Source organism: Vicia villosa, linkage group LG4, assembly GCF_029867415.1.
Source record: "Vicia villosa cultivar HV-30 ecotype Madison, WI linkage group LG4, Vvil1.0, whole genome shotgun sequence".
Lineage (NCBI taxonomy): Eukaryota > Viridiplantae > Streptophyta > Magnoliopsida > Fabales > Fabaceae > Vicia > Vicia villosa.
In genome coordinates this window covers 177,171,355-177,198,526 of record NC_081183.1, presented here as the reverse complement: position 1 = coordinate 177,198,526, position 27,172 = coordinate 177,171,355, and the positions used below count along the sequence as shown (strand labels likewise).

The window sequence follows — 27,172 nt, the reverse complement described above, 5'->3', positions numbered from 1 at the left end:
CCACTTTTCCTCTAGTGAAACCATTATCTAGAAGGAAAGAACTTAAGCGTTCATACCAAGCTCTGGGAGCTTGCTTCAATCCATATAATGATTTCTTTAGTTTAAACACATGATTCGGAGACATAGAGTCTTCAAAACCAGGAGGTTGATGGACATAAACTTCTTCATCTATATAACCATTTAAGAAGGCACTCTTAACATCCATTTGATAGAGAGTGATGTTATGTTGAGTGGCAAAAGAAATTAATAGACGAATAGATTCTAACCTGGCCACTGGTGCAAAGGTTTCTGTATAATCAATCCCTTCTTGCTGACTATAACCCTGAGCCACCAGTCTGGCTTTGTTTCTTACCACTTCACCTTTCTCACTGAGCTTGTTTCTGAAGACCCATTTTGTACCAATTATATTGAACCCATCTGGTCTAGGAACAAGATCCCAAACATCATTCCTTGTAAACTGATTCAGTTCTTCTTGCATAGCAATTATCCAGTCTGGATCTTCTAGAGCATGATCAACAGAAGTTGGCTCGATCAAAGATACAAGACCTAATTGACAGTCTGCATTGTTCTTAAGGAATGCTCTTGTTCTGATTGGACCATCCTTCTTTCCAAGAATGACATCTTCTGAATGACCAGAGATGAGTCTGGATGATCTTCTGACAGATGGTTCTTCAGAAATACTTAGATCCTCCAGAGAAGCTGATACTTGATCTTCTGGTTCTTTGCTTCTGAGGAGCTCTGCTTCTGATGCGTTGCTTCTTGGCTCAACAACTTCTGATATATCAATATCACAATCTGCAAAATTATCAAACTGCTTTGGTTTTTCAGAACCAAGCTTATCATCAAACCTGATATTGATTGATTCTTCTACAACCAATGTTTCAGTATTGTATACTCTGTAGCCTTTTGAGCGTTCAGAATATCCAAGAAGGAAACACTTTTGAGCTTTGGAATCAAACTTACCAAGATGATCTTTAGTGTTCAGAATAAAGCATACACATCCAAAAGGATGGAAATATGAAATGTTGGGCTTTCTATTCTTCCACAATTCATAAGGAGTCTTATTTAGAATAGGTCTGATAGAGATTCTATTCTGAATATAGCATGCAGTGTTTATTGCTTCTGCCCAGAAATGCTTAGCCATATTGGTTTCATTGATCATGGTTCTGGCCATTTCTTGCAGAGTCCTATTCTTTCGCTCTACAACCCCATTTTGCTGTGGAGTTCTAGGACAAGAGAAATCATGGGCAATACCATTTTCTTTGAAGAATTCTTCAAAGGATCTGTTCTCAAATTCACCACCATGATCACTTCTGACCTTTATGATTTTACACTCTTTTTCAGATTGAATCTGAATGCAGAAATCAAAGAACACTGAATGAGTCTCATCCTTGTGTTTTAAGAATTTTACCCAAGTCCAGCGGCTATAATCATCTACGATGACTAATCCATATTTCTTTCCTCTGACAGATGCTGTTTTGACTGGTCCAAACAGATCAATGTGCAAGAGTTCTAATGGCCTTGAGGTAGAAACAACATTCTTAGACTTGAATGCAGGTTTGGAGAACTTGCCCTTCTGACATGCTTCACAAAGAGCATCTGATTTGAATTTCAGATTAGGGAGTCCTCTGACCAGATTCAGTTTGTTAATCTGAGAAATCTTTCTCAAACTAGCATGACCTAATCTTCTGTGCCAGACCCACTGCTCTTCAGAAACAGACATAAGACAGGTCACCTTCTGACTCATAAGATCTTGCAGATCTGTCTTGTAAATGTTGTTCTTCCTCTTGCCTGTAAATAGGATTGAGCCATCCTTCTGATTTACAGCCTTGCAAGACTTTTGATTAAAGATTATATCATAACCATTGTCACTCAATTGACTGATAGATAAGAGGTTATGAGTTAATCCTTCTACAAGAAGTACATTAGAAATGGAAGGAGAGTTACCAGACTTTATAGTTCCAGAGCCAATTATCTTGCCCTTCTGATCTCCTCCAAACTTGACTTCTCCTCCTGACTTAAGCACCAGGTCTTGGAACATAGACCTTCTTCCTGTCATGTGTCGTGAGCATCCAGAGTCCAGGTACCATGACATGTTGTGCTTTGTCCTTCTTGCAGCCAAGGATATCTGCAATAGGAATAATCTTATCCTTAGGTACCCACATTTTCTTGGGTCCTTTCTTGTTAGATTTTCTCAAGTTCTGATTGAACTTGGGTTTGACATTATAAGCAATAGGAGAAACAGCATGATAATTTTTAATGTGAGTTTCATGATATTTCCTAGGTTGTGTCACATGCTTCTTGGTGTGTGTTATGTGAAAACTTTGAGCATGTGAAGTGTGCCTAATATCATGAGAGTGGCCATACTTGAACTGATCATACAATGGCTTGTATGTAATTTTCATTTCATCAACAGGTTCAAGTTTGTATGGGGTTTCACCCTCAAAACCAATGCCAACTCTTTTGTTTCCAGATACGGCATATATCATAGAAGCTAGCTGACTTCTGCCAATACTTCTAGATAAGAACTTCCTGAAACTTAAATCATATTCTTTCAGAATATGGTTTAGACTAGGAGTGGATTTCTCTGAATCAGAAGGAGATCCAACATTATTGGATAGATTTAAAAGTTTTTCTTTTAATTCAGAATTCTCCAACTCAAGCTTCTTTGTTTCAAATTCAAATTGCTTTTTCAGCTTTTTGTATTTGAGACTAATCTGAGACTTGAGTTCCAGAAGTTCAGTTAGACCGGAAACTAACTCATCTCTAGTAAGTTCAGAAAATACCTCTTCAGAATCTGATTCTGATGTAGATTCTGATCCGTCATCTTCTGTCGCCATCAGCGCACAGTTAGCCTGCTCATCTTCTGAATCATCTTCTGACTCATCCCAGGTTGCCATAAGACCTTTCTTCTTATGAAACTTTTTCTTGGGACTTTCCTTCTGAAGATTTGGACATTCATTCTTGTAGTGTCCAGGCTCATTGCATTCATAGCACATGACCTTCTTCTTGTCAAATCTTCTTTCATCAGAAGATTCTCCACGTTCAAATTTCCTTGAACTTCTGAAGCCTCTGAACTTCCGTTGCTTGGTCTTCCAGAGTTGATTTAGCCTTCTGGAGATCAGGGACAGTTCATCTTCTTCTTCAGATTCTGATTCTTCAGGATCTTCTTCTCTGGCCTGAAAAGCGTTAGTGCATTTCTTGATATTTGATTTTAATGCAATAGACTTACCTTTCTTTTGAGGCTCATTTGCATCCAGCTCAATTTCATGGCTTCTCAAGGCACTGATCAGCTCTTCCAGAGAAACTTCATTCAGATTCTTTGCAATCTTGAATGCAGTCACCATAGGACCCCATCTTCTGGGTAAGCTTCTGATGATCTTCTTCACATGATCAGCCTTGGTGTATCCTTTGTCAAGAACTCTCAATCCAGCAGTCAGAGTTTGAAATCTCGAAAACATCTTTTCAATGTCTTCATCATCCTCCATCTTGAAGGCTTCATACTTCTGGATTAAGGCAAGAGCTTTTGTCTCCTTGACTTGAGCATTTCCTTCATGAGTCATTTTCAAGGACTCATATATGTCATAGGCCGTTTCCCTGTTAGATATCTTCTCATACTCAGCATGAGAGATAGCATTCAGCAAAACAGTTCTACATTTATGATGATTCCTGAAAAGCTTCTTTTGATCATCATTCATTTCTTGCCTTGACAGCTTCACGCCACTGGCATTTACTGGATGTTTGTAACCATCCATTAGAAGATCCCATAGATCACCATCTAGACCCAGAAAGTAACTTTCCAGTTTATCTTTCCAGTATTCAAAGTTTTCACCATCAAATACCGGCGGTCTAGTATAACCATTGTTACCGTTGTATTGCTCAGCAGAGCCAGATGTAGATGCAGGTGTAGATGTAGACTTTTCACTTTCATCAACCATCTTTTAAATGAAGCGTTTTTCTCTTCCTGAATCTTTTCTAAACACGGTTAAGTGCTTGCACCTTAGAACCGGCGCTCTGATGCCAATTGAAGGATAGAAAAACACTTAGAAAGGGGGGGATTGAATAAGTGTGACTTTAAATCTTGGACGATAAAAATAAATTGCACAATTATTTTTATCCTGGTTCGCTGTTAACGAAGCTACTCCAGTCCACCCCCGCAGAGATGATTTACCTCAACCTGAGGATTTAATCCACTAATCGCACGGATTACAATGGTTTTCCACTTAGTCCGCAACTAAGTCTTCCAGAGTCTTCTGATCACACACTGATCACTCCAGGAACAACTGCTTAGATACCCTCTAAGACTTTTCTAGAGTCTACTGATCAACACGATCACTCTAGGCTTAGTTCACTCCTAAGACTTCCCTAGAGTATTCTGATCAACACGATCACTCTAGTTACAAACTGCTCAGCCAACTGCTAAGACTTCCTAGAGTATACTGATCACACGATCACTCTAGTTCCTTACAACTTAATGTAATCTATTCAAGAGTTTACAAATGCTTCTTAAAAGCTATAATCACAAACTGTGATATTTCTCTTATCGTTTAAGCTTAATCTCACTAAGATATTACAACAGCAATGTAGTGAGCTTTGATGAAGATGAAGATTCTGAGTTTAGATTTGAACAGCGTTTCAGCAAGTTTGATATAAGTTGTTTTGGTGGAGAATCATTAACCTTGCTTCTCATCAGAACTTCATATTTATAGGCGTTGAGAAGATGACCGTTGAATGCATTTAATGCTTTGCGTGTTCCGTACAGCATTGCACTTAATGTTATACGCTTTTGTCAACTACCTCGAGCCTTGTTCACGCTGTGTCTACTGACGTAGCCTTTAGTAGCTTTTAACGTTCCTTTTGTCAGTCAGCGTAGTCTGCCACCTGTACTTCCTTCTGATCTGATGTTTGTGAATACGACGTTTGAATATCATCAGAGTCAAAACAGCTTGGTGCATAGCATCTTCTGATCTTCTGACCTTGAAGTGCTTCTGAGCGTGATACCATCTTCTGATCTTCAGTGCTTCTGATCTCATGTTCTTCTGATGCTTCCATAGACCCATGTTCTGATTCTGCTTCGACCATCTTCTGATGTCTTGCCAGACCATGTTCTGATGTTGCATGCTGAACCATTTGAGATACCACTTCTGAGCGCTGAATTATGCGTACTCTTTATATATATTTCCTGAAAGGGAAATTGCATTGGATTAGAGTACCATATTATCTTAAGCAAAATTCATATTATTGTTATCATCAAAACTAAGATAATTGATAAGAACAAATCTTGTTCTAACAGAAGTCTCCAAATTTCCTTGGTATCTGTTTGATTCTCTGTGGCCTCTAGAACTGCACAAGTTTACCTTTAGAGTCAGGTCCACCTTCAGAGGCTGAACCACCTTCAGATGCTGGACCACCTTCAGAAGTTCCACCTTCAGAGGCTAGACCTTTAGAGTCATGATCGCCTTCAGAGTTAGAGTCTTCTTCAAATTCACCTTCATATTCATAATTATTTTCAGACTCAAAATATCCTTCAGAGACAAAATTTCCTTCAAAATTAGAATCTTCTTCAAAGGCATAATTTTCTTCATAGTTAGAATATGTTTGTACTGTTGACACAACAGTAGAGTTGGATTGAGACTTCTTTCAATCCCATGTTTCTGATTCTTTCACTATCACATCTTTGTTGACAACAACTTTGTTGGTGACTAGGCAATAAAGCTTATAGGCACCTGTAGAGTGATAACCTATAAGCAACATGGCATTGCTCTTGTCATCCAATTTCCTTCTAGTAGCAACTGGAGCATGTTTATAACACATGGAACCAACCATGTTGAAGTGGGTTACACTTTGCTTTTTACCAGCCCACTTCTCCATAGGAACTAATTTCTTTAACTTCTTTGTCGGATATTTGTTGAGCACATATGATGCAGCAGAAATAACTTTTCCCCAATATGTGTAAGTGAGAATTTTTTTTTAACATGCTTCTTGTAATGTCCAGAAAAGTTTTGTTCTTTCTCTTAACAAGGCTATTATATTATGGAATGTTTGGAGCAATGACCTCATTCTCAATACCATTCTCCTAATAGAATTTCTTGAAATCTATAGAGTTGAACTCACCTTCACCATCGGTTCTAAGGATCTTCAACCTTTCGCCACTATAATTTTCAGCCTTCATTTTGAACTTCTTGAACTCGGAAAAAACCTTGTGTTTGAACTTTATGAGTGCTACCCATGCCATTCTTATGAACCCGTCCACTAATGACACAATGTACTTGTCTCCTCTAAGTGAATGTATCTCAAATGACCCACATACATCCGAATGCAACACTTGTTGCACTAAGGGATTAAGTGTCCACTGACTCAACATTCACCTTGATTCCTCCCAGTTCAAACTCCATAATCAAATTCTAATTAAATTCATACAACTTTAAAAGATTGTCCTTCATGGTTACTGAAATATCTTTTTCGAGCAATTGTTCTACACTCATCTGATTTCCTTTCATGCCAGAAACATACCATACATCCTTAATCAGTATAATTTTGTCATTCTTCAGAGTCACTCTGACATTTCCCATTCCTTCAGCATTTAAATACTCATCATCAGCACATATGATCTTCATATTTCTACCAGAGTCAAAATCCACCAGTCATTGCATGTTTCCAACTAGGTGATTTAAGCAGTCAGTGTCCATATACCACCAGTCTACCATTTTTTCACCTTCATTTTCAGATGTCGTGAATAACACAGGTTCATCCTCTGAATATCCTTCTACTATGTTGGCTTCTTCATCTTTCTTTTTTTATTTGACCAACAATTAAATGCAAACTAGGCAAATCTATTACAGTTGTAGCCTTAGACCTTTCTCTCATGAAACTTCTCCTTTCTCTTCTGGACATTCTTATGTTTCTTCTCATCTTGATTAGAATGTTTTGACTTCTTAACACTCTTTTTCTTTTTCTCTAGCCATGCTTGATTCTTGTTCTTCTTGACAAAATAAGCTTTCAGAACCTATTCAATCTCCCTTTCAGAGTTCCTTTTAGTCACACACAACTCTTATGCCTCTAAACTATGTTATAGCCCAAAATTTGCCCGCATCTTTTTTCAGAAAGAAGGCAATAGACTTCTGTCTAAAAATTGAGAGTTTCATATAATCTTGGATTCTATTTCCTGATTTTATGAATACTCGGTTTTTAGAATTTTTATTATACGGTATTTTGGCTCGCTGTTGAATTTATTCTTACACCAATGCCAAGTACTGTTTATCACTTCACACACGCTGTTTATTTGAGATTTATTTGCAGATAAATAGTACTGACGCAATTGGTACAGGATTAAATCTTTTTGAAGGCGCAAAGTCCGAGGATTTAGACTGTACTGGTAACGAGTAAATTATTATTAATTTTTGTTTCCCACTAATTTTTGTACTATATTCTATTATTTTCAAAATCTTTTCCTTTCTTTTCAAATCTCTTTCTTTCAAAATCAAATCCTAACTTTATTCTATACATCTCTTTTTTCAAACCCTACCATACACTTTCTTTCAAATCCTACTACCACTCAAATTTTCCTTTTTTGTACGGAATCACTTCATTCCCCAACGTCTCTATCCTTCTTTTCACTCTATAAATACCTCTCATTTTTTCCATAAATTCTCACATCAAATTTCAACTCATCTCTCAAATTTCTACCTCATATTTATTTTCTCTTCTTCCCCGGCAAAAATGGCGAAGTGGATGGATACGTGTTTTCTTATGGTCATCACCGTCTTAGTGGTGATCATGTCCTTTTTCTGTCTGCATAGTCCTGAAAAATGCTGACCTGGGTTGTTTACACTCCCAATCATCTATATGTTATTATTTATAGCATGGGTTTTTAATCGTCATTTTTAAAGTTTGTCGTATCTTTTGTTTTCAAATAATGTACCGTTTATTTGTCGTACTGTTCATTATATTATGTAATATTTGTACTGTCAGTATTAAATGTCGTACTATCTGTCGTACTGTTGTTTAGTTATCCAGATAATATTTTGTGTGTTTTCTGCCAGTTAAATATTTATTTTTCTGTGCATTAAATATTTTTCAAGGTTATTATCGGTAATTTCGTTCGCGTACAATATATTTAATTTATTTATTATGTTTGTGTTTTTCTAACAACTCATGTAAATAAATGTTCACCATTAACACAACAAAAAACAAAAAGAAAAATTAACTCTAACTGTTGAATTTTTACTTTAACTGTTACGTTAATGCTCGGACAGCCAGTTGACAGTCAAACCCGCTGACAGCACGATTCTCCGTGTTTTGTACCATCAATCAAATCAATCTTTTGCATTTCAAAATTCCAAGATTTTTGTTCTAGAAGTCTTCTGATAATCACATGATCAGTAGAGACTCAGCACTGCACAAAAATCAGGTACGCCTAACTGTCTCCTACGCGAACAGTCCCTAACTAGGGTTTTTGTTTTTTTCAGGAGAACAAGTTTTTTGAGACCTCAAATGGATTTCATAGACCTCCATATATCTCAAAGTAGCACCATACAAATTTTCAAACTTCAACTCGCTCAGACGCGCAGTCAGCAGCTCAAACAGTCAACAGACGACCAGTTTGACCGGAAAGTCAACAGACAGTCAAAAATGAAATTTTTTGTCAACATCCATATTTTGTCAAAAGATTCATCATTTGATCATTGGTTGATCATAATTCATCAAGGAAAGATAAAAAATCAACAAAACCCTAAGTTTCAAAATTAGGGTTTTCTCCTAAAAAGTCAACTGAACTTTGACTGACCATAACTCTCTTCTCATTCATTCAAAAAATTCCAACCAAAGCTTTTTTTGAAGGAAATTCAATTATCTTTCAAATGCAATTGATCCCATGGTCATTGGATTCACCATTTGAAAAATATGAGCTCAGACATTACAGGTCATTTTCAAAGTCAACAAAAAGTGGTTTTTTCTCAAAGGCCATAACATCAAGATAACTTCTCCAAATGAAAAAAAGTTTCCAAAGTGGCTTGTAGAGGACATCTTGAGGTTTCTAAAAAGTACAAGAACTTCTTCATATGATAAAAATTGAGGGATTTATGCCTTGTTGAAGTTGGCTATATTTTGGGAAAATGCATGAAACCAACATTGATCAAAAATGTTTTTTTCCAAAAGGGGCCAAATTTCCATGATCCAAACATGATTCTAACAATTCTAAGGGCCTCCCACGACCAACCTAAGGCCCATAGCATTTTTATTTCTTTTTTGGTTTAATTTTATCACATTTAAAGTTAAATTGAAAAAGAAATGGTGAAGGATAATGATGCAATGCTTGATTCTTAAGCTAAGGCAACCAAGAATGATTCAACTCTGCAGCAAGAGAGGTACAAAGCAGGCCTAGAGCAAGAGGTTGAAGAAAAATCAAGCCATGGTCAAGAATTCAAACTTTTTTATATTAAAAAAATCAAAAGTTCAACAAAGATCATCAATGCTTCTTAGCTTAGTTTTGAAGCACTTCATAGCTTATAAATGAAGTAGCATACTTCAGTAACATAGACACACAAGTTCAGAACCATTACTATGCTTGTAACACACTTGAAATTTTGCAAGAAATTTAAAATTCGAATTTTAAGTTTCAGTTAGTTTCAATCCAAACTAAGTATTCAAACATCATCTCTGAACTTCATTGAACCTATCCAAATAAGTTTTAAGCATCAAAGCCTCACAAATCGAGCCACACAAGCCACAGTTTGTTCAAACATAAATCACCTCATATCTGATCATTCATGCATGTTTAACAAGATGTAGACATATATTTGAGTTTAGTTTGATGTACTGATCGTTTCTGGAAGTTTAATTGAGATTTGGGTGCTTGTACACGAAGCCACCATTTTAGGGTTCTTGATCTCAAAATTAGGGCTTCTCGAATTAGGCAAAATTACAAGTTCAAAGTGGTCTCATTGAATTCGTATGAACCAGACGAATCGAACCATAGCCTCGCGCCAAATTTCTTTTACGTTTTGCTTGTATTCGTTATTTTACAGGTGTAATAGATTGAAGCTTTTTACACCACCTGCAAATGAGCGGTGTAAAAGAGCATTTCTGATGAAGAAGACAAGACGTGGCGTCCTCTGGTTGGCCAGAGCGCGCGCGTTTTTATTTTTTTAAAATTTTCTGATTCTGTGTTTTGCAGCGTAGGAACAAGCCATGTGTCATGCGTCCGTGTCCATCAGATCAATCTGATCACTCCATCCAACGCATACGCTTCGCCAGTCCATACCATGGACTCTCTCATCCACCACACGTGATCATATTATTATATTTTTTTATTTTATTTAGTTTTCTTTGCAAAATTAATTTACAATAGTTTAAAAAATCAAAAAAATATAATAAAAATATTTTTTGTTTTATAAAATAATCTATTATTTTTTGACATAAAAATATTTCATTTTTCTTAATAATTAAAATATTTTGTTTAATTAATTAGTATATATTTATATATTTGCTTTTTAATTATTTCAACCAATCAAAAAATCAGAAAAAATTTGTTCTTTTTATTAAATTTAGTTTATATATTATAGACTAATTTTGTACATATTAAAATATTTTTCTCTTTAAGTTTTAATTATTTTTATAATTGTTTATATAATTATATGTTAATTAGCTTAATAAATTTTCAAAACAACTTCAAAAAATCCAAAAAAAATTAGTTTTATTTTAAAATTAATTTATAAGCAATATGAACATATTTTAAACTTAATTTTAAGTTTAAATTTTATTTCTACCTTTTTCTCATTTTAATTAAATTAATTATGCATTAATTCTAATTAAAATCAACCATACAAAAAATCCAAAAATATTTCTTTTATCTTATTGCAATTTAAATTCATAGATAAAGTGTATAGGTTGTCAAAATCATGTAAATAGCGTAGTTTACATTTCTCGCACAATCGATGTAATAGCGTAGATTTACTTTCCGCATTTTAATTCATATACATTTAAAACTGCGTGTATGTCAAAGATAAAAAACTGAAGCTCTAGGTCACTAACTTCAAAGATAAAAATATCTGAATCAAAACACAATCACACTTGCACCTCTTAGGGTAATCCCTCTGATACTCTTTTAAAAAAATCAAATTCTATTATTTCAAATGCAAAATTGAACTTTTGTTTACATCCGGTAAAAGGAGAATTTTCTAAAGGAAATAGGAAAAGACCTTATAAACTTAGGGTAGATCTCCTAATTGCTTGCTCAAATCAAAACAAACAAATGTCTCATATATCATTGTTTTTCAAACTAAAACTTTCAAAAAAGACAATACTTGGTATATATCCAAACAAGTATCATTACGAAGTTAAAGCTCTTTTTTCAAAACATCTTTCGAAAGATAAAACACTTTGTATACATCCGCACAAGGATCATTACAAAGCCAATTTACAAAGGTATTTTAAAACCACATACAAGCATTTCAAGGCAAGACAAATGATTCAAGACAAGTGAGCTAAGCAATTAAGAGCCCATGGATAACCATGGATACAAAGGGGTGCTAATACCTTCCCTTTGTATAACCTACCCCCGAACCCAAAATCTCTTAAAGGTTTTTTCTGTTTCTTTTATAAACCTTTCCTTAATTGGATAAAATAAAAGTCGGTGGCGACTCTCTGATTTTCAAAATTCACAAACAAAAGAAGAGTCAGTTCGTATCTCTCACCACGAGAGGTATAAAAAACCGAGGGCGACAAACTACTCTGAAGTTCTTCAATTCTCATGGTACTAGTGTCTTTAGAATGTTATATCCATACAACTATATAACCAAACTGAGGATTAAGAGATCTTAGTACATTTTCAGTGATTACTTGTTTAAGGAGTGTTTCTCCACAAGCTTCCATCTCAATCGTGATCACAATCACTTTGGAGATATAATATAGACATATAGTACCTTCTCATTGTTCTTCATGCTGAGATTCTCGTATTTCTTGCATAGGGACAACAACTTCACGTTCTTCACTGATGCGTCAAGACTATAGCACCACACAAGTGTATTCCATGTAGCTTTCACCTTCGTTGCATTGGTAATCTTCTCAAAAACCTTCATATCCATACACTTATGAAAATAGAACAATTTCTTCTGATCCTTCTTCCTCATATCACTCAAATTCACAAACACTATTTTCGCAAACTCTAAGATTCAAGAAATATGATTCTCCCCGATTTTGATCTTTAATTCAGTGTGAATTTGAGGAATGAAATCAATATCACACCTCACAAACATTCATGTTTCTCTAGATCAGAATCGGAGCTCTAAATACCAATTTGTTGGAGTTTACACCTCCATTGATGCACAAGAGGAAGAAGAAAGAAAATTTGTAGAGAGAGCGAGAAAAATCAGTAACTAACGTTTGTTCTCAAACTCAATCCTGTTACAAAATGAGTAATCAATCTAACAAACTGAATACAACTTCAGTTTATATACACATAACCAAATTCAAATATAAACCAAATTAAACTCAAATGCAAATAAAAATTAAATACAAATGCAAATGTTGAATTTAAATTACATCCAACACTTTTCAATCTTTTCAAAAGCTCATTGATACCGTTTTTTAAATTGAGCATCTTTTTAAATATTTTTTATGGGGGGGGGTGAAAGGGTTTGAAAAATTCATTGAATTAACTAGGAGGAAGAGTATTTACCTAACTAAAAGAGAGATTTATGTGTGCAAAATTTTTAACCATTTTAGTTTACCTCAACATGAAAAAATATTTAATTGATGCTCTCAATGTTTACTTGCTCACCATCACTAAACTTTAACATATTCTTTTCATGTTTCTTAGACGCAATTTTAGTTTACTCTTTTTTTTTTTGGCTTAATTGCAATTTTAGTCCCCCAATTATTCATTTTTTTGGGTTTTGGTCCCCCTATTTTAAAATCTGGAATTTTAGTCCTTCTGTTTTAGTTTTTTGAGGATTTTGGTCCCCCTACAAATCCGAAGACCAATTTTAATGAAATGAAACTCAAATTAATGACATGTTCAACATATATCTTAAATAAAAATAACTTTTTTGAACAGATTACTGCTGAACTGGCACTGACACATCATCATTAAGAGCGTCATTTCATTTAAAATTGCCTTCGAATTTGCCGGGGGGCCAAAATCCTCAAAAAACTAAAATATAGGGACTAAAATTCCGGATTTTAAAATAGGGGGACCAAAACCCAAAAAAAATGGATAATAGAGGGACCAAAATTGCAATTAAGCTTTTTTTTTCCTTCTAATTATATGTCTCATATCTCACACGCATGCGTAGATGTGCGTGTGAAGTGAGGTATAGAATTAGAAGAAAAATAGAGAAAACTAAAATTGCATCAAAGAAACTAGAAAAAAAAATATTAAAGTCGAGAGATGAGGAGACACTAAAAGTTGAGAGAATCAATAAAAAAAAATTTGATGTTGAGGGAAGAGAAGTGAGACAATTTGGAAAAAATAAAATTGATATGGAAATTATCTTTCACACAATAATGTTTAAGCCTACTACGCAAATAAACATAACTTCAAGATTTTTACAAATTAAAATTTAAAATGCTCAGTTCTTTTCTATGATAAGAGACTTAATAAATGGTTGTGCTCCTTTATTCCTGAATTATTTCCATTTGAAAAGTTCTTCTCGCCAAAGTGCTTTTTTCATTAGTGGTCATTGAGGTCGTAGACTGGAAAGGATTAGGAGGTACAATTAGCTGGCTATCATCGCTTGTTTCCAACATTTGTACAACAGCTTTTATTGATGGACGATTTATTGGTTGCCATTGAATGCACCAAAGTCCAACAATTGCAAGTTTCTTTGCAATTTTAAAATCAACTTCATTCCCAATATCAATATGTACATCTCCTTCCAATAAATTGTGTATCCATTCTGGGTACAACACATTGAAATTTTCCGCAGATGACGTATCTATATTCTTCCTTCCTCCAACCATTTCTAACAACAACATTCCGTAACTGTAAATATCTGATTTTAGAGACACATTTCCAAAATTTCTTGACAGAACTTCAGGCGCCATGTATCCAAAGGTTCCTTTAGCCGCTGTCATGGACACGGCACTAACATTCTTGGAACATAATTTTGCGAGACCAAAATCCGAAATCTTTGGAGTAAAAGAGTCATCTAGTAAAACATTGTGAGGGTTGATGTCAAAGTGAATGATTGGATGGTTACAACCTTGATGAAGATACTCAATACCTTTGGCTATCCCAAGACCTATTTGTTGCAGCTTCTCCCATCCCATGAAATGATCTTTGTTATCCGGTGCAAATATGAAACTTTGTAGTGAACCATTTGCAAACAAATTGTAAACAAGAGCACGGTGGATTCCATCAGCGCAAAAGCCAATCAAACGGACTACGTTGATGTGGTGGATTTTGCCCATAATTCCTACTTCATTGATGAATTCTTTTCCTTCTCCTTGAGTACCATTGAGCATTTTCACTGCCACAAGAATCTCAGTTGAGAGTTTTCCTTTAAACACAGTTCCGTGGGCACCTTCTCCGAGTTTTTCCTTAAATCCGTTCGTAATTCTTTTTATATCAGCATAGGAAAATCTAGCTGGCTTTTGTGCTCTGTAATCCTCTAAGAACTTGTCAACTCTAATTTGATCCTCTTCTTTCTTCTTAAAATAGAGACATATCTTAAACAGTGCAATGAGAAACAGCCCAAAAAGAATTGAACCTAGAAAAACATGTTATAACTAATAAAATTATCTTCCAACATAAATCAACAAAGAATGACATAAAGCAAGTCTAACCTGTAGCGGTGTATATAAGAGATCTTGGAATTTGAATTGTTTTACGTTTGCTTTTGCAATCAACACATTCAGTTTCGCCTTTGGTGCCGTTGTTCTTCCATTTGCATCTCAGTCCCTTCGCTTTGCACTCCGTACAAGTTTGTTTGGGCCAACTCAAACTGAGCCGATCAAACGTCATGTCAAATGCCATGATCGACGACGTGTTGAATTCGAATATCTTGATACACGTTGCAAGGTCCAGTGCGAGGACACTGTCGAAGGATTCAGAAATGTAAATTGGACATTTGATCATATCTTGTGAATCTCGGTTTCTCAAGTAACGCTTCTTAACTGAAGAGCAATTGAAAAAAACTATTGTACTTGAGTATGAATAAGTTTTGTATGATAGAAATGAGGAATTGTAAAGTTTAAGTTTCAGAAACTTTTCTGGAAAGCAGTTGTCTGGGTCCGAAATTAAAATGGAGTTGAATTCATAATCAATTTCAAGAACAGGGAACTGAATTGGCCCGGAAGTGGTATGGAGTAAAAGCATGGTTTGCTTGTTTTGAGTACAATATAGACAAAACTCAGGATTAACACATTGATCTTGTGATGATTCTTCAACAAGTTGGAAAGGAAATTGAATAGTCGGTTGGTTAGGTCCACAAGTTGGTTCTCTGCACTCATCAGTACTGCTGCTGCTATCGGCGAGCATGAGCAGTAGAAGTAGCATCATCAAACTACTATGTGCTGCTCCTGACATCCAAATTAAATGTTAAAAGGATTTCTTGTTTTCAGCAAAAGAAAGTGATAAGAAACTAACTCTCATCGCTCCACTTATTTTATACTCCATTTAATTGACTCAGTGATTTTCCTCTTGTATGACTTTGACGACTTTAGTTTGCTTAAAATATTATATTCATGTGAAAGAATAATTAATAAACTAAAGGTACCAAAGTTATAGGTAAGCAAAGTCACTGCAATATTAATTATTAGAAATCCCAACAATCCACGCCAAACCTGAACATAGAAACACAAGTTTCCAACTAAAAATCATGCTACTGCCAGCGAGAATGATTTTCAGCAAAGGAAAGTGACTGGAAACTAACTCTGTCGTTTTTAATACTGATTGTTTGACCTAGTCTGTCGATTTATTTTATATAATGTGATTTTTTAATAATGATTGTTTGACCTGAATGTTTGACGTAGTCCGTGGATTTATTAAAAATAAATCTAAAGTTAACAGCGTTTCTGGCATACTACATATATAGGCTTATATCCACACGGCAAATCTGAACATAGAAACAGAAGTTTCCAACCAAAAAAACCAATATGTTGTGGATGAGAAAGTTATTGCTATTGTTGTTGGCGTTTACCCTTCTACTCCAGCGAGGTAGGAGCCACACTTGTCCACCTTCATCTTGTGGCAAAATATCAAACATAAGTTACCCTTTTCGATTAAAACATGACTCAAATCACTGCGGGGATAGCAGGTATGAGCTATCATGTGAAAATAATGTAACAACTTTAAACTTGTACTCTGCAAAATATCATGTGAAGTACATCAACTACAGCAATTCCATAATCCGATTGGTTGATCCTGGAGTTCAACAATCTAACTGCTCTTCACTTCCTCTCTATTTCTTGTCTCGGTCTAATTTCTCTGATAATTATGAAAACTACCCAGATCCAAACAAAATTATGGTCTTCTTTTTGAGCATATAGTTTACTTGAATTGTAGCCATCAAGTGACAGACAATCCTAAATATGTTGATACATCTTCCTGCATCAATTGGCACTCCAACAAAGGCTACTATATTTACGCCATGGCCGGTGATTTAATTGCTCAAGATTTTCAAGTTGGTTGTCATGTCAAGTTACTGGCTCCAACTTCTTGGCCCGGTTTGCAAAGAAACCATCAAATACTTTCCTATGATGTCATGCACAAGGCCTTGCTCTATGGATTTCAGATTTCTTGGTTGGATCTTGCTTGTAAGAATCATTGTGGATATTCAAAGTACTGTTCCTTCAACGCTACCACCGAGGAATTTCAATGCTATCGCTTCTGCGAAAATTTCTGGGGAGGAGATACGAGCAGTCTTTGTGGTAAATATTACTCCACTCATTTTGATTTTTCATTATTATCACTAAAAATGTCTACCTTCACCTTTATTAAAATAATTCTAATATAGTAGTACAAAATAAATAGAAAATCCCTTCCTAGAAATAATACAAACTGCCATTTACAGGAATAAGAACATGTTGAATGAAAATAAAAGTGATATTCTATTCCCACTATCCTATAAAAAAATGCCTGCCAACTAAATTAATTTAATAAAAATAATTGATCGTACCTGATCAGAATGGATTGTTCTGACCTGCAAATTTGATAAACTTCAAAAACTAGAGGGGGTATGCCTGCAAAGTACTCTGATGCTAAAGTGAGAGAGAGTAAATGAGCGCAAGTACAAGAGGGAGAGAATATGAACTAATGAATATCTGACCCTCTAATGAAAGAGGGTATTTATAACTTCCAGCGCTGGGCCAAAGTCCCCTAATTTAGGCTGAATCATTGGAGGCACAGAATAGGAAACTCTTAGCATCCTACGTGGTAGTCTGGTAGGGCAGAGTTAGCAAGTAACTCTCATTCCAGGTGGACTGCCTGTTGGGTTCGGGAAGGGAATACCGAATCCCCAGCTACACAGTTGACCACGTGCTCTACGTGGGACACGTGAGTTAGGGTTTTCCAATGGTCACGAGGAAGTGGTGATCAATTGGGCCTTAACGTTGTACTGGACCTTGCTCGACTACAAGCCTAATCGTGCCCACTCTAAAACACTGATCAATATTAATTTTAAACATGATAAAATGTAACTATAAAATAAAGATATAGAATAGTTATTTTATCCAATTGATTTCCATTATCAAAATATAAAAATAACATTTTGAAAGTTTATCGCTTAATTTAAATTAGAGAATAAAATGATCAAAAGTAATTCATATAATATTAAAATTGTAAACATCATTTTTTTGAATTCTTTTTTTACAAATATCAGACTTATAATAAGCTAGAGAAAGATGTATACATATAGAGAGAGAGAGAGATAAGCCCATTCAATATAATATTATTTCTTATATCGTTTTATAAACTATATAAAAACATTTGTATAGTGAAGTCGCTAAAATAACTTTTTTGGTGTAGTCATAATTCTGATCAATTAACAGTATGCAATAAGTTTTTTTTTAAAGGCAAACACAATATATATTAATAAATGAAAAAGGCACTAATTGTCAAAAGTCACAGAGATGGCACAGAAATGACACAAGGAGTGTCAAACCAAGCCAAACAACAAAGGCAACAACAACCAAAAAATACAACAAAGCGAGCGAGACAAAAGCCAACAACACAAAAGAAGCCAACCATAAGAGAGCCAATCGAGAAACTAGAATCCAAATAGAGCTAGATCCCTCCAGCTACGGACACCTGTAAAACAAAAATCCTCAAAAAACCAGGAAGAACACATCCTAAAGGAGGCTGAAGCCACTCACCCCACTATTAGTTGATAAACAGTATAGGATTCTCAAACCAAGCTGAGAAGGTACATGAAATCAATTCCAAGCCAAAGCAATACTCATATCTTCCACGTCTTTTGGTGTCACCGAAAAACCAGAGAAAATAATGTCATTCTTGGATTTCTAAATCGACCAGATCACGGCATGTCAAATCAACAAAACAGCCCCTCTAGTCCTACGACCTCCATAAAGATGAGAAAACATCTGGAAAAGAGTCCAAACATCCCTAGGAAGAATAACAGACCAACCTAATCACCTAAACATCATATACTACACTAAGGAAGCAACCTCACAAGTCACGAAGAGATGACAGGAGGACTCAACAATCATAGAGCAAAAGGTGTAAGAGATAGTCCCCGAAGTCAAAAGGATCCCTCTGTTAAGAGGTTATCTTTAGTAGGGATACGATCCTGAAGAAGTTGCCACGAGAAAACTATGACTTTAGAAGGTGCCTAGCTAACCCAAGTGGAATGCGTGACTAAATCAACGGGTGTAATCTGTTGATTGAGAAAAAAACTCACTAGAGAGAAGACTAGAATAAGAAGAGGACACCAAGAAAATACCATCACTCGAATGGTGTTGTCACTAAACATCACTATCAGACGATGATCAAAAATTTCTAATCACTAATTGAAGGTCACTAAATAGAGAGCCACCTTATAGTTAAAGAGAAACGTTCTCTACCACTTGAGGTCCTAGATCCAACTATCCACATCCCACCTACCATCCTCCCCTACATGTATAAACGGATGATCAGTAAGCGTAAGCAATCTATGGAATCTAAGCCGAAGCGGAGTTCCCCCATTCTAGGAGTCATCCCTAAATGAGGTAAGAAAGCCAGAGCCAACTTTCAGGGAGAGGCCATCCTTGAACCAATCAAAAGCATCATTAGCTTTACCACCAAGAATGGATACCCATCTCTACCAAGACAAAACAAGACGAAGGTTTGCGACTCTCTCTCCCATTATGGAGGACATAGAGGCTGCCCTATACCTGGCCAGAAGGATATCGCTCCAAAACCATAAGCCCCGGAAATAAGACGCCGCCTCCACTTACCTTAAAGGGAGAGATTAACCAACTGGAGGTTACGATCCCTAAGGCCCTCAAGCTTCTTAGGTTTGCAAGCATCCACCCACTTGACCCATGAAATTTTATATTCCCCTTTTACCCCACCTCATAGAAACCTCCTATGGATCTTCATTATCTTATTCCAAACCATAAGACGCATCTTTAAAAAAGAAAGGAAGAAAATAGAGATAACATTAATAACAGAATTAAGAAGAATCACTCTGCCACCCAAAGAGACATACCTATGCTTCTACGACATGAGCCTACTAGATATAAGATCAACTAGGGGTTCCCATGTGGAGCAGGGATTAACACCAATCGAAAGTCCAATGTGCTTAAAAGGAAAGGACTTCTAGTTACGGTGGAGAAACTTACAAGCAAGATCTAAGAAGGCCTGGTCGGGATTCTCACCAGTGGGGGAACTTTTGGCAAAATTCACGCGAAGTCCTGAGGCTAGCTCAAAACTATGGAGAATAGACTTGATGGTCTAAAGATTATATACAATAGTGTCATCTAAGATAATTGTGTCGTCTGTATACTAAATATGGCAGACCATCAAGTCCGAAGACCCTACCCTAACACCAAAAAGAAGGTTCAACCCAATAGCCTTAGAGATCAACCCACTCAGCCCATCAGAAACAAGACGCCCTTCGACAACAATATATAATAAGTCTCATTAAGTCAGCTTAGTTGGTAGTTGCGCAGGAATATCATGTGCAGGCTTGTGGGTTTAAAGGGTGAACTCCAACCACTATACTACATGAAAAAAATGTAATAAATAAATGTCTTGTAGGATTATATAGTGCATATCACTTAATGTGTAGTCTCATATCTATTAATATTGTCATTAAGTCCCTCTCAATTGTAGTTGTTTTTGCTCTTTTTGTAGCATTACAACTTTTAATGTTACTACTCTCTCTTAATACACGTATCCAAGGAAAATTTAGTATTCCTTAGGCGCAGATCGCCGACCACGCGACCTCCCTCCATGTTGCAGATTTTTCACTCCTAGATTTAGTCTTTTCTCTATTGGAAAAATTAGGGTTTTCAAGAATGATGAGGAAGAATAAGAGAGAGAGAGAGAGAGAGAGAGAGAGAGAGAGAGAATGAGAGAAAAGTTATTATAAACTATCATAACGACATGGGCATTGAACACGCATAAATACCTACAAAAAGACAACAAAACTATCAAACGGTATATATTTACATGAAAACATAACAAAACACAAACGATACAAATATACACAAAAACGGGGAATTATTCAAACGGTATTAACAAAAGTATCGATAAGTGCCACTATTTACAAACACAAAATAACTACATTTTGACACTTAACAGAGAACAATTACACCAAATGAAACTCGTATAAATAAATCAATGTTGGCCATTTTATCATCATAATAATTCCCCTCTCTAAAAATTTGAGTGACTTTAAAATGCAATTGAGAAATAAAAAGTAGACCATTTATCCATATGTTATGAAGAGTCCAAGGAATAATGTGAGGTTGCTTGAAAGTCAAGGTAACATGTTGTGAATCCATTTCTAGCCATAGATGATGCCACCTTTTATCAAAATAATTTTCAATGGCTGAGTAGCTCCCATAAATTTTCAAGGGCAAAATCAATAATCAAATCCTTACTCAAGTCACTGCTTGAAACCACAAGAACATCAAATGAGTCAAAATCATCTTGAACAATGGTTGTTTTTCCATTATCCTTACCTCTTTGATCTTTCAGGTGTTCAGAGCATACTTTTCTTGTATGACCCTCATTCTTACAGTTATAACATCGAATTCCAGATGCATCACCACTATAAGACTTCTACTGACATTTACCCTTCTTCTTTTCAAACTTGTCATTTCTCTTTGTGATTTTCTCCTTAACCGACAGGCCTTCGCTAGTCGAAGATGGCTTGTGATCCTTTCATTCGTTCAAATCCTTAGAATACAAGGCTGATTGAACTTCTTCAAAGATCATAGACTCACTTCCATACAATAGAGTTTCTTTGAAGTGAGCATGTTATATTGGCAAAGCATACAACAACAACAGGGCTTAATATTCATCATTGATCTTGACATCGATATTTTCAAGATCAAGAATTAGCTTGTTTAACATATTCAACTGCTCAGCCAAGACTTTGTCTTCACTAATCTTGAATGAATACAGAGCTTGCTTCACGTAGAGGCAATTGACCAACGATTTTGTCATGTGCAAACTTACTAGTGCCGACCCCAAACTCGACGTCGTCGTCTCTTTCGAAAACTGTCGAAGAATCTTATCACCAGTACTCAATAAGATAGTGTTGTGGGATTTCTCCATCGTATTCATTTCTCCTTCTCTGTTAACGCAACTTCCATGGCTGTGAATCCCTTCAACGCTTCTAATCAACCCTGCTGAACCAGTTCATCTTCAAGCGCCATAGACCAAAATATTCATTCTAGTGAACGTTTCAATCTTATACTTTGTTGACGACATGTTCTCCATGCTCACCACACCAATTTGTTGTGAAAACGATGTTGGAATAACAAAATATAATCAGTTTCTTTATTTGTAAGAAACCCATAAGGGTAGAAAAGAGGGAAGCAATAAGAACACAATGAATTGGTTATAAACTACTATTCTTTACTTTCTCTTTGAAACAAGATTACAAGTGTTACAGAATAACAAATAACCTCTCTCACCCTAATTAGGATTTGCACTATGCAATGATGAGAGACAATTATGCAATTTATAAGAAAACTAACACACTAAATTAATGGGCTTTTCACACAGGCTCATTACACAAGTTAACCTAGAGAACAATCTAACTTAAACAATTGGGCATAACAAACAGAATCGATTCAACACGCTAATAATCCTAGCATACTTCAACTACAACATGAGAACAAACTTCGGCTACATGCTTTGAACCTGTCGAATTATAGAACCAAGAAGCTACCCTTCGACCATACTAGAGTTTGATCCAATATCTCACAATTTATAATCAAGCATAAGACGAAAGTGAGCATAGCTACTTTTAGTGAAGGTGAAACAAGTGGTGGAAGTCTAATTGTCAATTCAATAATGATGGCAAATTTCTCTATCAAGTAGTTTTTCATTAAAAGTATTACCTTTTATTTTATTAGACCAAGTGAAGAAAGAGCATCTTGTCTGCAAATGAATGAGATGATAGGCATCACTCCAAGTTTGAGAATCATATGAATAAATTTGGGACGAAGAACTATTACCCTTATATTCATGTGAACCAAGAATAATGTTGAAGTTTCCTATACATATAATAACTAGGCAAAATACCCTTTTTGGTCCTTTAACTATACCCCAATGCCCATTCTGGTCCCTTATCTTTAAATAGTCCTTTCCGTCCAAATTTTTCAAACACCGCAACTTTTGCTTGGGTGGCACCTGATGTGGCACTTGATCATACGCGTGGCATGTGAGGTCATCCGTCCAATTTTTTCAAACACCAGAAAATTTCTAAAAAAAAATTGTTATAGCCAGTATTCGAACACAAGCACACTTTGTTGCTTGACAACATATCAAACCACTACACCACTATACACTTATTTGTATATCTTATACAATGATTTAGTTTTATTGTCTAAATTCTTTCTTTCATTCTAGGAGCATAAGCTGTAGCTACCACTTTCTCATTTCCATTAACCTCCACAGTATTTTCCACAACCAAATTCATAAATTGGTCAAAGCCATGAAGAGTGCCAACAATCATACGATTCACATTCAACTTGACTGCAAGATAATAAAGCTCATTTTAATATAACCCTTCATCGAATTATAAAGCATGTTTAATTTAACCCACAGGAAAAAGCAAAATTCACAAAATCTTTGTTATACACATGAAGTATGAAAATCCAATTTAACAAGAAAGAAAGAAGATATTCATAAATAGAAGAAAGATAGTTACTTTGAAGCTGTTTGTCCATGTATCTGCCAAAATAAACACAACAAAAAAATCATATTTAATGTCAATCAAGTGAAGAAGAAATTGAAAAGTTAAGAAAAATTGTAATAATGAATTGAAGTGAAGTGAAAGCGAGTACAAGACTTACTTCTTCAAATCCGGAGGCTGGCCTGACCTGCTCATGGTGACCTCACATGCCACGCGAATGACCGTGATCCTTTTTGAACAATTAAAGAACCACTTTGACACTTTTTAAAGATAAGAGATCAGAATGGACCTTGAGGTATAGTTAAGGGACCAAAAATATATTTTGCCTAATAACTATCATTTGAATTTCGTCACTTAAGTTTTTCCAAAGCTCTATTCATAAAGAACACAAATTCTAAGCTCTATTCATAAATAACACAAATTCTATAATTTGAATTATTATAAGTAACATGAAAAGTAATATGCTAGTCACAAATTTTAATAACTATAAAATCAATAAGAACATCACAAAGTCACCATACGTTAAACTCCATCGAATGCCCTGTTCTTTACCACAAAATCTTCAAGTGAAGACCTTATAATTTCTTGGAGAAGCACCTATAATTCATCTAATGTTTAAAAATAAAAAATAAAAATTGGTTTGGAACTGTAACAACGCCTTTTAAAATCCAATTTAAGAGATCGGTTGGTTATATCCGCCCAATCAGAAAATAAATTTATTGCATTGAGGCAAGTATTTAATATAGTGTACAATTTTAAAAAAAAAAAACTATAATGTTTGGTTCAAATAATGTGACAATTTCTTCTATTTTTGGATGGTTCAGGGATATGGCCCCAGCTGAGTTTCTACACCAAAGGTAAGAACTCTATTAAATGTTATTTATCTGCTTTTCTTTACCTATTTGGAGAATGCTTTTCTTTATCTGCTTTTTTTTAAAATGATATTTTTATGATTATTATTCTCACCCTTTTGGTCTTAGAATAAAAATAAAAGAATCTCTTCTAAATAAAATTATTGAAAATAAATAGTTAATTTTTTAAAATTTGAATTAAACATGAAAATATGTTATTATCATATCTCTAAGATTATTTTTTTTAATCTTGAAGGAAACACACCCTTAGATAAGCATCTCTGTGATTTTTTATTTATTTATAAATAGCTAAGCGTTTTTTGAAAATGTGATTTTAAAGTAAATAAATCAAAAGGGTTATGCTTTATGTTGAACTAAACTTCCTGAACACTCCTACATGTGTCTATTACTCTCAATGTCTAATAGCAGTTTAATGTGAGAGTAACTATACTAGCTATAAATTAGGAAGCTAGTTAAAAATTAGTAAGGACCAATTTGCAATTTAAAAAAAAAAAATTAGGGTCAAATTTATAATTTTAAAAAATATGAGGACCAATTTGCAAAATTTGAAGAATAATAGTAACAAATATATTCTATGAAATATGAGAGAAATTTCAAATTCTTTGGCTTTTGGTGTCATTTTAAAATGATTAAATTTAACTTAGATAAAATACTCCATAAATTTTCATCATTTTAACAATTCTTCATTTTTGTATCCAAACTATAAATTTAATGGAAATCATTTTAAATTCCCTCAAAACATTACATTACCTCATTAAAATGCTTCATCCAAACACACTCTTAGGAAATTTTTTGGAGGTATCTAATGGGACTGAGAGCACTTATAAACACTATGTGATTATCCATATATAGAGAGTTTGAGAGATTGAGAAACAATTATGTAGAAAATAGAGCTTATTTTTGGAAACTTGGGTGACTATTTTCTTATAACTCATTTGTAATATTTTGTAATAATTTTTGGACGTATAGTGAATTGGAGAGCGACTCTCTCCTCCATAATAAATTGTTTGATCTAACTGGGTAAACAAGTTATTGTGTTTATTGTCTTTACTTTATCTACCAAATTAAATTGATGTCTTATTACATTGAGAGTTATTATTACATAAGACCAAATATTTTAGTTGGCGTTGTTCTTTGTCTCACACATCAAATTTTTTTATCTAATTGAATTTTAAATAATTCTTTTGAAGTGACTTTAATTATTCTAACAAATTTCAATGTATATTCTTATTGTCATTCTTATTTGCTCACTTGACTTAACTTTTGTTGCAGATTTTATCAAAGCTATCTGGATAGGTGAGTTTTTGCCACTCAGCTGCGAAAAATGTTAAACGTCTTGATTTGTTTTTCCTAAAAATTATTATACAAAATAAAATAAACATTTTTATATAATTTCAGTTTACAAAAACCTAAACTTAAACTAATAAAATACTCCATTCATCACACAAAAATTGTCATATTAAATTATTTTCCAAAATTAATAAGAATGTTGAATTTACTTTTAATTAAAATCAATTTTACATAATCAATTTACTTAAAATTAGTTTTTTTTTTTTACCACTGTGGCAAATACATACTATAAATATCTGTTTGATGTTTGTCAGTTTTTGTGTGACTAAATATTATGTGGCTACTTTGTTTTGCTATCTAATATTTTTTTAGGTATTGTGCTACAGGTTTATTTGAAATAATAAAAGGACGAAACGAAAGATATGAAGGTTTTTCCGAGTATACTGCAGGACTGTCCACAGGACACTATATTCTTCCATCATTTTTAGTGGCTAGATTTCTCTTTGGGATGACTTTATTTATTGCTTTCTTGATATACAAATGGAAGAAAAGGCATTTGTCAATGTTTGAATATATTGAAGTATATCTACAGCAACAAAACAACCTCAATCCCATAGGATATTCATACAAAGAAATTAAGAAAATGGTTAGAGGTTTCAAAGACAAGTTAGGTGAAGGAGGTTTTGGCACTGTGTTTAAGGGAAATCTTCGTAGTGGACCTTGTGTGGCAATCAAGATGTTGCGTGAGTCTAAAGGTAATGGACATGACTTTATTAGTGAAGTAGCAACCATCGGAAGGATACATCATTTGAATGTGGTGCAATTAATTGGATTTTGTGCAGAGGGATCAAAACGTGCTCTTGTTTACGATTTCATGTCTAATGGATCTCTTGATAAATTTATTTTCTCTAAAGAAGGGAGTAAAAATATAAGCTATAGTCAAATTTTTGACATATCAGTTGGAGTAGCTCGTGGGATTGCTTATCTCCACCATGGATGTGAAATGAAGATTTTGCATTTTGATATCAAACCTCACAACATTCTTCTTGATGAGAACTTCATCCCAAAAGTCTCTGACTTTGGATTGGCTAAGTTATATCCGGCAGAGAATAGCATCATCACAATGACAGCAGCTAGAGGAACAATCGGATATATGGCTCCAGAATTGTTCTACAAAAATATTGGAGGAGTGTCTTATAAGGCCGATGTTTACAGCTTTGGGATGCTTTTGATGGAAATGGCAAGTAAAAGAAAAAACCTAAATGTCCATGCAGAACATTCCAGCCAACTTTACTTTCCTTTATGGATTTATGATCAAGTTGAAAAAGAGCAAGACATAGAAATGGAAGATACCACTGAAGAGGAAAAGAAAATGATAAAGAAGATGGTCATAGTTGCATTCTGGTGCATACAATTGAAACCAGATGATCGTCCTTCCATGAACAAAGTCGTGGAGATGCTCGAAGGAGATGTTAAAAGTCTTAACATGCCTCCAAAACCACTTCTTTATCCCAATGAAACCATTGAAAACGATCAAAGAAGCAACTTGGACCAAACAATGTCAAGTGATTACACAAGTAGTTCTTATGATGATGATGTGGAAATAGAAGCTGTTAATGTGTAAAAAAAGGAAACATAACAGAAGCAAACCAAATAGACTATATAAAGTAACAGTATTCCACATTTATAAAGAAATAA

The 27,172-nt window shown here is 34.7% G+C and overlaps 2 protein-coding genes across 3 annotated transcripts; one reads left to right on the top strand and one right to left on the bottom strand.

Moving 5' to 3' along the window:
- Positions 1–13,440: 13,440 nt before the first annotated feature.
- Positions 13,441–15,715, bottom strand: LOC131596103 (rust resistance kinase Lr10-like). Its single transcript, XM_058868664.1, has 2 exons — positions 14,785–15,715; positions 13,441–14,708 (listed from the first exon to the last, which is right to left on the bottom strand). Exons 1-2 carry the CDS (start codon positions 15,524–15,526, stop codon positions 13,615–13,617), a joined length of 1,836 nt encoding a protein of 611 aa, XP_058724647.1. The 5' UTR covers positions 15,527–15,715; the 3' UTR covers positions 13,441–13,614.
- Positions 15,716–16,016: 301 nt separating this feature from the next.
- Positions 16,017–27,098, top strand: LOC131596106 (rust resistance kinase Lr10-like). Of its 2 annotated transcripts, none has more exons than XM_058868666.1 (4): positions 16,017–16,869; positions 24,137–24,169; positions 25,457–25,480; positions 25,861–27,098. In XM_058868666.1, the coding sequence occupies exons 1-4, from the start codon at positions 16,590–16,592 to the stop codon at positions 27,096–27,098; spliced, it is 1,575 nt and encodes a 524-aa protein (XP_058724649.1). In that variant the 5' UTR covers positions 16,017–16,589. The 2 variants fall into 2 exon arrangements, with proteins under 2 accessions (XP_058724649.1, XP_058724650.1); XM_058868667.1 differs by having other exon boundaries at positions 16,674–16,869; positions 25,847–27,098.
- The last annotated feature ends 74 nt before the right edge of the window (positions 27,099–27,172 follow it).